Below are 14,301 nucleotides of genomic sequence, written 5' to 3' on the forward strand. Positions count from 1 at the left end.
TCTTGCCCCAAACTGAAAATGAAGACTTGGGAGTACTGAGAAACCTTCACATATATCTGGCAAATAGAAAGCAAACTGTCCCTTCTCAAGAATGTCAGAAATGCAGCACCAATTGAAATTCACACTCTCGGAGCCGAATCAGGGAATTAAGAGATGGACATCAAATTAATAATTGCCATGACCTTCAGCTTAGATGACAAAATTAAGGGTTTGGTTCTACCCTATGCTATGCAGTGGTTATTAAAGCCCAGGACTGGGGAACAGGGATTTGGTAGGAGCCAATGCGGGCCAGTGACGCTGCGCCTCTCAAGGCAATGGAGCAATTAGAGAGATTTCTCCCTGGGCATCAAACTGCTGTTGCCAGCATCAAACGTTCAATTAAACTGGCCTGGGTATATGAAGGATCAAATTAGAGGAGGGCAGCTGCAAATCTGTGCTCAATTTGCAACCCCGAGTCTAGTCACACCAAATACAGGCTCACAGGGTTTTTTTTCTCTCTGACAGCGAGGGGAAACCTCAGTAGCCACACTCAGTAAGTCACTCAACAATGGGTTCAAGTCCTTTTCGCACAAATGCGTTTTCAGATCAGGAAAGCGGCAGTTACTGTAAGTTATTTACATCTGTGAACATCAGGCTCCTGTTTGAACAGATAAGTCTTTATTCCCCTGTATGTTTACATAATAAATTGTTTACAGACCTTTTTTTAAAACACAATACTTGCGTAGCAATGTTTAAATTTCATATTTTTACTGTAGAAGGGAGCTTCGCGTACCTCTGTTTGCTCTGTCTTCTTGGGGAGGACATGGTAAAGACCTGTGGTAAGTACGCATCCACGTGACGAGGCGATGTGCAGTAGGGGGAGGGAATACTCACAGGAAAGAGAGGAAAGTCAGGACACTACATCCAACTGGGGACCCGGAAAGTGTCTTCCGTTCAAGCAACCGTTCAAGCAACTGCCACCGTTTGGTAACTCTGCCTAAGTCAGCATTACCCAAAGAACCTCCCTCCTCCACCTTAGTGAAAGGAAACCCAGGATAAACAAAGAAATATCTTGTTACAGATTATCTGAAAGGGAGGCCATCTGGGATTCATTTTGACTCAAGAAACCCAAGTACATCCAACTTCAGGAATATGACTAGGGTGGAAAATGAAAAGACTAACATTGTGTTGGTAAAATTATAGTCTCTAGAGAGGACTAAAAGATAGCTTTGTATAATCTGGAGGGTTTCAGTAAAGATTTCATTTTAAATATCCCTCTGATAGTTTCTCTGTTCTGGCTGGCAGCCTCTAATTTGCTTAATTTTGTACTTTGGGCAATCTTGTCATTTTTTTTTTTTGTTCCCAAACTCTAAGTTAGTGGCTACATGATCCTGGTAATGTTACAGCCAGAGAAAGTTAAAGACTTCTGGAAATTTAGACAAACATCATCATGGGAGACTTGATTTTGGCCCAAGGTATCTACAGCTGAACTCAGATCCCTCCACACTTCTGGGCTGAGGTCAATCCCAAAGGTCTCCTCCTTCCTCTAAAATTGCTGAAGGCAGACTGTTCCTGACCTGGAGAAAACTGTGTTAGTTCACATCAAAATGATCAATTACCTGCCAGGACAGCAGGAAAGACAAGTATTATAAGCAAAACTAAAATTTCATCTTGAGAAAAACAGGTTCTTTTCTTGAGTATGTTCCCCTGTAATTATTAGCAATCCAAGTTCTATAATTCTAATACAGGAAGTGCCAAGTTCAATATCAAATGACACTGAACAAAGTGACAACCTCTTTTAGAGGTTATTTTAAAATCTGCATCTTTCCATTTTCTAAACCACTAAAGACAGGTGAAATTATGGCAGTTCCCTTATTCAGAATATTAAGGAAATTAAGACTGATTGTTGTCACTTTCCACTATAAGGTCCTCTCTGGGAATTTTCTGTGGGTTATTCTTTTTACTGTCCTCAATAGTAACCATGTTTCATGGCAGGGAGTGATTTTGCTTTCTGGAAACAGCTAAATGTGACTCAGAATCAAGAGTTATGGGGGACGCCTGGGTGGCTCAGTTGGTTGGACGACTGCCTTCGGCTCAGGTCATGATCCTGGAGTCCCGGGATCGAGTCCCGCATCGGGCTCCCAGCTCCATGGGGAGTCTGCTTCTCTCTCTGACCTTCTCCTCGTTCATGCTCTCTCTCACTGTCTCTCTCTCAAGTAAATAAATAAAATCTTTAAAAAAAAAAAAAAGAGTTATGGGAAAAGATTAATAAGACAGAGAACATACTTCTGGCTGCTAAAAGCAATACTAATTAGATAGTAATTCAATGGATTTTCTTATAACTTATTACTGTCCTTGACAGTGTTTCTAAGGATGGGGTTGGTTTCAGAATTAACTTAAATGAAGCCAACACCATTAGAGTAGTATTAGCTTCCCAAGTAAAACCAGATGCCTTTGAGGGGAACAACACTCACTGAGCAGCCAAAATTCTGACAGGTCTGCTAAAGAAATCATTAATTATGACTGTAGCTAAGACTGTCCATTTAAACCTTATCTCCTCTGAGTCCTGTGTTTTTACAAATATAGGGACTTAAATTTGGTGATCTAGTTATTTGAATGCTGTAAGGGGGAAAAAAAAAACTTGTGATGTGTTCTGGTATAGTTACCACTCTTACACAGTTGTATTAAAGCAAATCAGAAACATATGCTTATAGTATCTGCCCATTTTTAAGTGCCAAATCACTGATTATATATTTTAAAAAGAATTGTAGTCTTCTGATACTGTTTTGTTGGAATAGGTAGGGCCATTAAAAAACAAAACAAAATGATACTTAGATACTTAAAAAAGAAAAAAATCTATGTCCCAAACTGTCCAATAATGTAGGCTTCTATTCAGATAACCAAGGAAGAGCCACTCCAGTAGTAAAGAGCTATTATAATTCTCTAAAATGTAAATGCTGCTCCAGTAACACTAAGAACTACAGAAGGGAACTTAAGAACATCAGGATTATACAGATCCTTCATAGTCCTTCCCAAGCATCATAATATGTAGGTAGAATGCTAGAACTCCATAAACTTAAAGACCATCCAGTCCAAACTCATCACCATATACCTAAGGAATGACCGCTTTTAGAACTGGAGCACCTGCTGACAGCTACTTGGCCGGTAACTGGCAAAGGTCAGGGAGTGATCCCAGGGGGCCTGTCCTGCCCAGGCCTCTTCTCCCACGGCTCAGCCTTACATCCCACACCTGTGAGATGAAGTGGACGGACTATAGGTTGGTCTCTCTTAACTCGCTTGTGGCTCAGTCTAGAGTTTCGTGTGTCTCCCAATTATCAGACGCTGTCGTGTCTCTAGTGTCCTATCAATAAACCCTTTTAGCTCAGGGATGAAGCTATAAACTAACGGAGGTCCCATTTACCGAGTCACTCACATGGATTCCTAACTTAACAGAAAAATAGTTCTCCCCTTTGGGGTCCTATTCCTAAAGAATAAACCCAAGATGATTTCATGTCATTATTTCCCTCAGACTTCCTCCATCCAGTCTAGTCTGTTCATTTTCATTAACAGTCTCCATTAAGCTTTCATGAGCCAGATAACTAGGGAATACCTCTCAATTGATTATGGATAATACAAGAAAGGAACAATTTAGAGATACCAAATTTCTAAACTGTACTCTTCACTTCTTCAATTAAATCGAGACACTAGATGTTCCATTATATTTCTAACATGTATATGTGTGAACAAAAATCAAATTGGAAAATATAGGCATAAAACATTGTTCTTATTTAAAAATAAACATTTCCTTCATTAGTTTATACATTCTTTCTATGTCCAGGAAAAAGAATACAGTTTCGATCTTCAGTAATATTCCTGTCCATAAAGGGGCAAACCGAGTCCCATTTTCACTGCTGTCCAATCATGGAGAGCTCTTCAAGGACATCTTTTTTTATCTTCAGCAGGAAGGTTGTGCCTCCCTCAATTTTGGAAATGATCCATTATCCTAATAGAGGGTTTTACTTAGCTCATCTAGTTTCAGCTGGCACAGGAAGTATTTAAAGTCAGAAGGAAGACTGAAAGATTCAGACTTTTCCTCTGATGCCTTTCAAAGGCTGTTCTCACATTTCTGGGGTCAAAGCTTGACCTCCAAAGTGCTGTGTTTTGTAGGCTGTTGTTGCCTGCTCAACTTTCTTCCCCACCCCCCCTTAAAGTGCACGTGTGGAAAAAGAACAAAAGTACTAGATAGAGAAACAAACAAATGAGCGTGGAATTTTATTTGTACAAATCTGATCAATTAAGAGTTTCCCCTTCTGATCATGGAAAGTGGCACTCAAGGAAGAGAACCACAACCGGCTTCTCCGTGCCCACCTCATTTCTAAAAGGCAATTTTATAAAATTGCTTTCTATGGGAGAAAAAAAAAAATACACTCCAACGAGTAAGGACATATACAGAGGGTGACCATGAGGCATGTTGTCATGTCAGTGCAGGGTCCTTTATTTATTTTATGAACAATATTCTAAGGTTAGTGAGGAACTACGCTTTGTTTTGCTTTTTAATCTAGGAAGCCAAGGAAAACCAACTGGACATATTTCACTGGCTGCATCCTTCGATTCAAACATCAGAGAGAAAGAAAGGTAAGTAGCCAGAATCAAATTGTGCCTACCTTGTCAGCACACTTATTTCTGATTATCTGAAAATAAACAACATGCTTATTCTACAAAGACAGAGGACCTGCTGAAAGCTTATAGCAACACACAAGTCTACTCAAAATGATTCCATATGTTACACTGTAGGATTGCTGTGTAGTTATACAAGGGAAAGAGATCAAAACCCTGTACAGACACCTGATATCAGACTTGAAACGCCAAGTGGAAACAGAACTATTCAGCGTCTTCATTTATACACAATTTACAATATTTGATTCAAAATAAAAATCACAAGAAAAATACATCTGTTTCTGCTACAATTCCTTCCCCTCCCCCATCCACCCCCCAGTGAAAAGTCTTCTAATAAAAGGTATCATATTACCACCATTGTCTCATTTTGGTCTAATTCTGAGATCCCGGCTCGGGACAGTTAACATGAAAAGGAATGGCAATACTTGGGTTTTATATAACGTACACATTTTATCCAAGGATCTCAAGTACTTGCAGTCACGTCTCCAGATCTGAGAAATCACGGTTCAATGGAAGCCAGAATGCTGGATGAATGCTGGGCAGGTTGCATGGGGTGTAAAATCCCCTGACTAAGTCTACGATCAAACAAGGTCGGAGCTGGTGGGCTAGAGCTGGGCTCAATTGCTCTTTTCAAACACATCCCATCCGTCAGTCAGTTTTACTCTCTCTTAAGTCACACACCCATCTCCAGGCTACTGCCCAGAGTCAAGACCAACTGAAGCAGCCAGGTTCTCATGATATAATGCAGCAGCGTAAAAAGCAAAAACAGAGAAACACATTCATCAGCATCTGGCCAAAGGAGACAGGGGCTGGGAGGATTGGTCTGGGAGGCCATTCCTAGCAAGAATGAGACAAGGGTGTCAATTCACTAGTTTCAGTTACAGTTAAGCTTTGGGTGGAGTTGATTCCAGCAGAGAAGCTCATGGCATCTAGCGCTTGATTTAAGATAATGCTATTGAAGAAGGGTAATGAGAAAACACAGCAAACTAACAGGAGGAACTGGCCAAGGAATATCTGGAGGGCCAAAGTGATTTTCTTTCCTTATCGTTTCTACAGGAGAAGGCAAGGGGTAGGAGATAAGGGCTAGAGGGCCCTTTATTCGTAGATTTTTTAAAAAATCCTTTTTTCTTATAATTCCGTAATGAAAACGTGTATTACGGTGTGAAGGTTACAGAATTGCCTCTGCTACTGGGTCCCGGCTACAGGTCTATGAGCTGATCCACCAACAGTAAAGACCTGGCTAGGTTGGGAAGACTGGACTCAGAGCTCCCACTGCTGTTTCTAGAGTGCCCACCTGGAAGTGGAGAGATAGGAATTCAGTACAAAACACAGAGGGTTAAGGTTTAGATGTGCAGAGCAAGCAAAGGAGAAACCAAACCAAACCAAACCAAACCCTAGAGAAGCAACAGTTTACATTTGCAAACTCTTACATGTTGATTTTTAAACATACAAGCTAGGTATCCACCACCTCCCACCAAAACTCCAGGCATACCATACTAGAGGCAGAACACCTTGCAAAGAGGATGCTATTTTCAAATGAATAGACATTCTGCCTGAGAACTGCTGGCTGGACCCTAACTTCCTGATAACATTAAATCATCTCCCTGACAAAGTAAAAATCAACAGTTTTTGCTTTGGGGAGAAATTAGTTACTAAGACCACTGAAATAGAAATGGGCTTTAAGAAATATATAGATGGTCCCATGGCCATTCAGGGTCTCATGGCACATTGAAATGATTTTAACCCATCAGAGAGGATAAAGGATGCTTCACGAATGTCCAAAAGATGCAAATGGTATCTAAGCACCATCCTTCATCTCTTTGGGAAGAATATTTATTACAGATTATTCTAATCCTGCTCAAGAAATGTTCCATGCTTTTTAAAAAATATATGCCTTCTGGTTTTCACTAAGTTTCCACTTTATTTTTCTCTTGATAACTTCGTAAAAACCAGATTTTGGTCAAAGTATTAAATACATTCCTTCTAACGAAACACCGTGGCCAAGGTTTAAGATAACTGTATCTCTGTCTATCCCTGTATCTCTATCTTATCCTGCTTCAGCCTCACGGCCTGCCATTATCCCCGTTTCCTTTGTTAAGTGCGGGCGCTTTTTTCCCCTCTTGGAGATTACATTCCTATTTTGTAGTGAGCTGTGATGTCCAGCTCTTCTCTTTTCCACATCCTCTCTTTCTTACCTTGTGGGTTTTTGGTTATCAATACAGGAATAGGGTCAAACTCATCTTCTGCCACCTTGTCCGAGCCCTCAGGGACATCAAAACCTGAGATGAGATTACTATCTTCTGCAGCTTAATACAGAATGCAAGTACACAAGCAGAAACAACAGAGGTAGAGATTAGCAAATGAGAGAACATGTAAGGGCACAAAGTTCCCCAACTATACAATTGCTGTTGTTTTTGAAGGTGAAAATGCTTATTTTCATGACTTGAAATAAAAGTAGCAAAACTGGAAAATAGGGAAACAGAAAAAAAATGGTTTTGAGCTGGCCATGTTCAGACTTTCATAAATGGTCAGGGAGAAGGGTTAGAGGATGAATTCTCCACTACCGTTTTCAAACCACTCATTGTAGTTAGTGTGAGGGATCTCTTCAGTGCCAGAAATTCACGAAGGCCCAGCAATTAGTCATTTACCTTCCTTATTAAGCAAACAGAGGCCTGACTAACAAACAATACTAAAGAAACTCAAAGCCAGGGGCAGGGGGTAGGTAATTAGTAGCTCTTGAAGAAGCAACTGCTACCTACACTATATGTTAATTAATTGAATTTTAAGTTAAAAAAAAAAAAAAAGAAGAAGAAGAAGCAACTGCTGTATACAAGGCAAATAAAATACTTCTGAAAGGACTTGCTGCGCAGTGACTTTCCATCAACTCTGATGCGTCAGGGAACGCTGGGGCCCAGGATCACATGCCCTGGGATTTCAAGTGTAAGTTTGTTAGAATATTCTCCTCCATTCTAAGATTACCCTACGGGCAAGTGCTAGCTGAGCACCTATTTTGCAAGTGATGTTTCTCTGTAATTACATATCGCTGCTGACATACTCCTGTGCCAGGCATAATTGGTTAAACACACACTCTATAAAAACATAATCATTTTAATGCCATCAAGGGTAAAAACAAAAACTCAGCTATTACCGCCGTAAACCATAAACTAATTATTTTCAGACTTCTTGGGGAGGCTTCTTTCTCGAATTTCTTTCAGAATAAACTTACATTGTTCCTTTTCCATACATTTGCTCCTTCCAGAAAACCAACTTCACTACCCCCAGTAGAGAAAGAAGTTTAGTGAACGCCTGCATCCCGTGCCTGTCACTTTTATAAACAGCTCACTGAAGGGAACTCATTTCAAGCTACTTCTGTCCAGCAGCCTTTCAAACTGGTATCAACCCAGGACTAAGAAATGAAAATGGCAGATGAGAAAGAGAAATCCAGTAATCAGTCATGACTCAAAATTTAAACCTTTGCTAAGTTCAGTCTTTGAAGACTGACTTTTGAGGACTTATGCCTGCTGCTTTATTGAGCAATCCTTACCCAAAAACTTGAAATCAGATTTAATGAACAATTTTAAGGTCTAAGGCTAACAAGCGTATTAATGACAACAGTCAGTCAGTGGACAGTCAACTGAACCATCTACTTGTGCTGACTGCAAAGGCACAGAGCTCTGCCTTTCACGGAGAACAGGGACTATATGCTGTCCCCATGACAGCCGGAAAGCAATGGCTCCACCAATCCATTGTCTAAGCCTTATGAGGCACTCTTCCCGAGAGGGATTTTAACAGAGAGGCTAAGTACAAACTCGGGTTTCCTACATGAAGGAGGGGGTGAGACCACTTCACTGGCAAAGACTTTCGGTAAGGAAAATTCTCAGGACTCATTCAGTTTTCCTTGAAGGACACATGAGAGCCCGAGGACAGGAAAGCATTTTACCTTTATGGGCTGGAGCAGAGATCGCTATGGGGGCAAACTCTTCCAGAAGGTCAGTAGTAGGGTTAGAAAGCAGGGAGCCATCAATCAGGGAATCTTCCCCGGTGAGAGAATCTGAGTCCAGATTGACAGCATCGCAGGTCAGTGATGGCATTAAATGGCACACACAATATCATGAGATTAGAGTTTAGGCTTGAAGTTACTGCATTTACATGTCATATGTACAAGCCAAGGCGGGAGAAAGAAAACCACAAGTAACACGTTAAGCCCCCAGCATTTTCACTGATAGAAACATGTACTTCTAGATTCCTCTTAACATCAACAACATCAAATATGGAATAATTCTTTGCTCAGAGGTTGCTGGGTCAGCAAATATGTGATCTGGATGCCAAGAACCCTTCAGCAACTCAGTTCTCAGCAAATGCCACTTGGGGGAAAAAGGACTTTGCCACTAAAGAGTTTCATTTAAACTTTCCCTAAACAATCGGGGGAAAAGGTACGACAGGGTGAGGTACTGAAGCTGACTTGGAGGGGGTTGTCCCTGGCTTATTATCAGCAGAATATGTATGACACGTTAAACAGCATTTTCTAAACCTCAACCAGATCCCCATTCAAAATAAAGTAATCTTGCTTCTTAATAGTATTCTTTCAATTTGAATTGCTTCTCTGAATATATGATTTTACTTTTAGGTAAGGAACAGAGAGAAGGCAAAATGCGGAGTTCAAACATCTTAACATACAAATTGTTCTCTGGGGAAGTTTTGGACAGGTCAACTAAGCAAGAGGCAAAGGAACCATCTCGCCTTCTTTGTTCATCTCCCCCACTCCCTTGAGTTTATTTTCATAGTTCCCAGACTTCCAATTGTTTTCTGTCCCAAGGTAGGAAATCAGACACTTTTACCAAGGTAACTATGGGCTCGATAAAAATACAGGCTATCAACTCTGGATTTATGGACAGTAAAGGATTCTATTAAGAGAGAAGTTTGAAATTAGGGTAAAAACAATGCCGGACCAGGGAAGATTTCAACTCTGCCTACAATTTAACAGCAAACTATCCATATAAGCTAAAAACACTGGGCTGGGAATAGAACGTCCACATCCAGAGGGTGAGCTCCACCAAGTTACTGACACCACTCGCTGCAAAGTGGCTCAGAAACCTCGGAGGAGTCCAGTCATCCCTGCAGCTCAGCAGAACTTTTTAGGCAAGGGAGTGCAGGGAACCTGACACCAGTGAAAAGAATCTTAAATAAGGAAATACCGTAACCAGAGAAAGTCCAAGGACCACTCTACAGAGAACATGGCTCCAAAAATACTCTGCTCATCGACTTGGAATGGTATCACTCAACTTCTAGAAGCTGGGGCTGTACCCCCATTCTAGGGGCATCTGATCATTCTAGGGGCAACTGACTAGGCTGCAAAAGAAGAGGGTCACCTGCTGCAGGTGGAAAGGCTGACCGCGAGGGCCACCACAGTGAACGGTCCCCGCAGCTGCAGAGAGACCGGACTGACCTGTGCGGTTCGAGGCCACAGATTCCGTCTGAGATGGAAGGCGCTGGGGCACTGGGGGCTCCAGTCCTGGTATGAGACTCTCAACAGCAACATCGGCCTTTTCTTTTGTAACAGAGCATTAAGAAAGGAGAACAGAGGGTAAGGGAAGAGGAATCAAAAGGTTCTTTAGACAATTCTGTGGAGGCTTTCTTCTACGGGGCTCTCAAGTGCCAGTCTCGGGCAGATGGGCAGCCCAAGAAGTTACTGTCTGTCTGCTGTCTGGGCTTCCCTGATTGAGCATGCATGTGCAGGGTTAACTGCTCTGATAAGTCCTGACGAGTCTTGGTTTTTACAGATAAATGTAGAACACGGGCCACCTAGCAGATTTCTTCCGTGTCAGAAGACACAGGCTGAAAGGCCACCATAATATCTTAGGGTAATTTTGCTTTTCTTAAGGGATGAACCTGGGGACAGACGTCCTCTGTGCCTTGCAAAGGCCACAAGTCCATCTCAAATCCCACTCCCTGCTGTAGCGGGGAGGTCTTTCACGCTGTCTGACATCCCGCAGCTGGAGGCCTCCTCTCTCTCTTGGCTCATGGCCTTTCTGAGTTTGAGGACTATGGACCCCAGAGTACAGGGACCTTGACATCTTGTACGTCTCGCCTGCCCTGCTGTAGGAGCACAGGGCAACAGCAGACTGAGCGGACCAAGCCCCTTGCCTGGATTCTACTCGAGGGGCTTCACCACTGGGCAAGTGTTTCCTGTCACCGCTGGGCTAGTGCTGCCTGTTACAGATACGTGGCACATACAGGCCTTCTAAAGAAGAATCTGCTAAAGGTAAGGTCCCAGCGCGAAACCAACTTCCTTCACGAAGCTTTTGTAACTAATGGTGAATTTTTTCCATTCCTCCTCATTCAAAAACAAGTCCCTCTAGACATCTCAGGCAAAGCAAACGTAACTGTGGTGTCCCAGGAAGGCAGAGAAAACTCTTCCTTTGGGGTGATAGCAAAAAAGACTAAAGGAGGCTTTGTGGCACTTTCCACTCCTCAGAAGGGCTATCCCCTGGGGATCTGCTAACCAGTTAGTGATCGTTCTTGAAACAGACACATATATCATGCAGGACTGAAGAAACAGAGACAACGACTTTACCAATTACAGCATCGGAAGTGCTACCAAAAGGGTCTGTCATAGGCAAGAGGTCAGGGAGCAGGAGAGAAGTGTCAGGAGATTTGAGTCCCTCAATTAGTTTTTCTAGGTTGGGCAGAGAGGCAAAGAGAAAGCAAAAATGCAGTGAGATATTAAAGCAAGTTGATCATTTACCATTTTCTATACAAACACATTTTGGGGTCAAACTTTTGTACCCATTCATCATAAAAACAAAGAAGGTTAGTATCTTTTACTATTAATTAAAAATAAGCTTCCAAAGTTCAAAATTTAAAAGTGATGATTTCCCCAGGTGAAGTAATCACTTTGTAAGTCATTCAAGATACTGCCCTAAGTTTGTTTGTTTTAAAATCTGAGGTATAAGTATTTACCCAAAGGATACAACAATACCGATTTGAAGGGATACATGCACCTTTTATAGCAGCAACAGCCAAACTATGGAAAGAGCCTAAATGTCCATCAACTGATGAATGGATAAAGAAGATGTGGTCCATACATATGTATACAATAAAATATTACTCAGCCATCAAAAAGAATGAAATCTTGCTATTTGCAACACCATGGATGGACCTAGAGGGTATCATGCTAAATGAAATAAGTCAGTCAGAGAAAGAGAAATACCACAGGATTTCACTCACGTGGAATTTAAGATACAAAACAGATGAACATGGGGGGAAAAAAGAGAAAGAGGCAGACCATAAAACAGACTCTTAACTATCCAGAATGAACTTGGGAGATCACTAGAAGGGAGAAGGAGGGGAGGGGGAAGGGCAAAATGTATGCTGGGTATTAAAGAGGACACTTGCTGTGATGAACACTGGGTGTTGTGTATAAGTGAGGAATCCCTAAATTCTACACCTGAAACTAATATTAGACTGTATGTTAACTAACTGGAATTAAAATAAAAAGTTGAAAAAAATTTGAGGTACAATGTACACTGAATAAAAGCCACCAATTTCAAGTGTACAATTTGCTGAGTTTTGTTAAATGCACACATTCATGTAAGCACCACTGAAATGATGTGGCACATCTCCATTATCCCCAAAATAACCCTCATACCTATTCTAGTCAGTGCCATCCTGCTACCCCCAGACCCTGGCAACAACTGATCTACTTTCTGTCCCTATAGTTTTGCCTTTTCTAGAATTTCCTATAAAGGGAACCATACAGTAGGTACTCTCTTCTGTCTGATGTCTTTCATTTTTTTTTTTTAAGATTTTATTTATTTATTTAACAGACAGAGATCACAAGTAGGCAGAGAGGCAGGCAGAAAGAGAGTGGGGAAGGAGGCTCCTTGCTGAGCAGAGAGAGCCTGATGAAGGGCTCCATCCCAGGACCCTGGGATCATGACCTAAGCCGAAGGCAGAGGCTTTAACCCACTGAGCCACCAAGGCACCCCTGATGTCTTTCATTTAACATGATGCTTTTGAGATCCTTACCTGTCATGGCATAGTAGTGTGTTTGTTTTGTTGTTGTTTTTGTTTTGTTTTTTATTGTGTTATGTTAGTTACCACATAATACATTAGTTTTGGATGTAGTGTTCCAACATTCATTGTTTACTTGTAACACCCAGTGCTCCATGCAATCTGTGCCCTCCTTAATACCCATCACCAGACTCACCCATTCCCCCATTCCCCTCCCGTCTAAAATCCTCTGTTTTTTGGAGTCCACAGTCCCTCTCATATATCATCTCCCCCTCCGATTCCCCCCTTCACTTTTCCTTTTCTTCTCCTAATGTTCTCCATGCTATTATTCCTTATGCTCCACAAGTAAGTGAAACCATACGATAATTGACTTTCTCTGCTTGATTTCTTTCACTTAGCATAATCTCCTCCAGTCCCATCCATGTTGATGCAAAAGTTGGGTAGTCATCATTTCTTTTTTTTTTTTTTTATTTACTTATTTGAGAGAGAGAGAGAGAGAGAGAGAGAGAAATCATAAGTAGGCAGAGAGGCAGGCAGAGCAGAGGGGAGGAAGCAGGCTCCCTGCTGAACAGAGAGCCCGATGTGGGGCTTGATCCCATGACCCTGAGATCATGACCTGACCCGGAGGCAGAGGCTTTACCCACTGAGCCACCCAGGCACCCCGGGTAGTCATCATTTCTGATGGCTGTGTAATATTCCACTGTGTATATGGACCACATCTTCTTTATCCATTCGTCTGTTGAAGGCTATCTTGGCTCTTTCCACAGTTTGGCAATTGTGGACATTGCTGCAAAGTTTGTTCAGTTTTATTGCTGTGTAGTATTTCAGTGTATGAATGTACCACATTTTGTTGAATCATTCACCAGTTGATAAGACATTTGGTTGTTTCTAGTTTTTAGCTATTAAAATAAAGCTGCCATAAACATATGCAATAAGTCTTTATGCATTCATATCCCTTCCTGGGCTTAGTTTCGAAAAAAATTTTTTGGACTTGCATTTAGAAATGCTGTGCAACTCAGCAAGTGAATCAAAATATGTCTAAGTTAACTTCAACAATCATTTATTGTCTGCCAACTGAGAGCCTGTGACAAGCTGGTACACTTATCATTGTATGGTCAAATCTCATGAAATGCACTTAAACCTGAAGAGGGATTACTTCTGATGTTTTCTGGCTGGGAAACAAAAGGACAGAAGAAGCCGCCAGATTTGTCATACCCGTTAACTTACTGTACGGTAAGGGCACACATTAAGATTTTTTCATGATTTTTTCAGCCTTGATCCATCAACAAGTCTCTATTTATCTTCAACTTATTAAAGGTAGAGAGCATTACTTGAAACAAAATCCAGAATCACAGAATCTTACACAAAGAAGGGAATTAAGAGCTCAACCTCCTTTTACTTATAAAGAGGTTGAGGCCACATAAACTTTTTAACTTTCCCAGTTAAAGCCTGCCGACATTCTTTTTTCTATCACAGAAATAACATGCCATTAAGGTAAAACTAAAATAAAAATGTCTGAGAAAAGGAAGTGACTTAAAGTTCAAATAGGTGTACAGAACATTTTAATGAATCTGCATTCTTCTAGGCCATCAGGAATCAAGATAAATAAAGACAAAATTGGTATTTGTTGAG

General features: G+C 41.3%; 1 protein-coding gene across 17 annotated transcripts in view; it reads right to left on the reverse strand.

Annotated features, from left to right (window-relative positions):
• The window catches only part of AAK1 (AP2 associated kinase 1), a 175,278-nt gene that overhangs the window by 10,583 nt on the left and 150,394 nt on the right, over nt 1-14,301 (reverse strand). For 8 of the 17 annotated variants that reach the window (XM_032352338.1, XM_032352337.1, XM_032352332.1 and 5 more), the window contains 4 exons: nt 11,231-11,332; nt 10,103-10,204; nt 8,597-8,707; nt 6,852-6,962 (listed from right to left, as the gene is read on the reverse strand). The exons of 3 other annotated variants lie outside the window; for them this stretch is intronic. In XM_032352338.1, coding sequence (XP_032208229.1) covers nt 6,852-6,962; nt 8,597-8,707; nt 10,103-10,204; nt 11,231-11,332 — 426 coding nt within the window. Of the gene's footprint in view, nt 1-2,558; nt 5,951-6,851; nt 6,963-8,596; nt 8,708-10,102; nt 10,205-11,230; nt 11,333-14,301 lie in introns of those variants that run through there. 6 more of the 17 variants (XM_032352342.1, XM_032352344.1, XM_032352343.1 and 3 more) reach the window with 3 other exon arrangements.

The sequence above is a fragment of the Mustela erminea genome, chromosome 7, assembly GCF_009829155.1.
Source record: "Mustela erminea isolate mMusErm1 chromosome 7, mMusErm1.Pri, whole genome shotgun sequence".
Taxonomy (NCBI): Eukaryota; Metazoa; Chordata; class Mammalia; order Carnivora; family Mustelidae; genus Mustela; species Mustela erminea.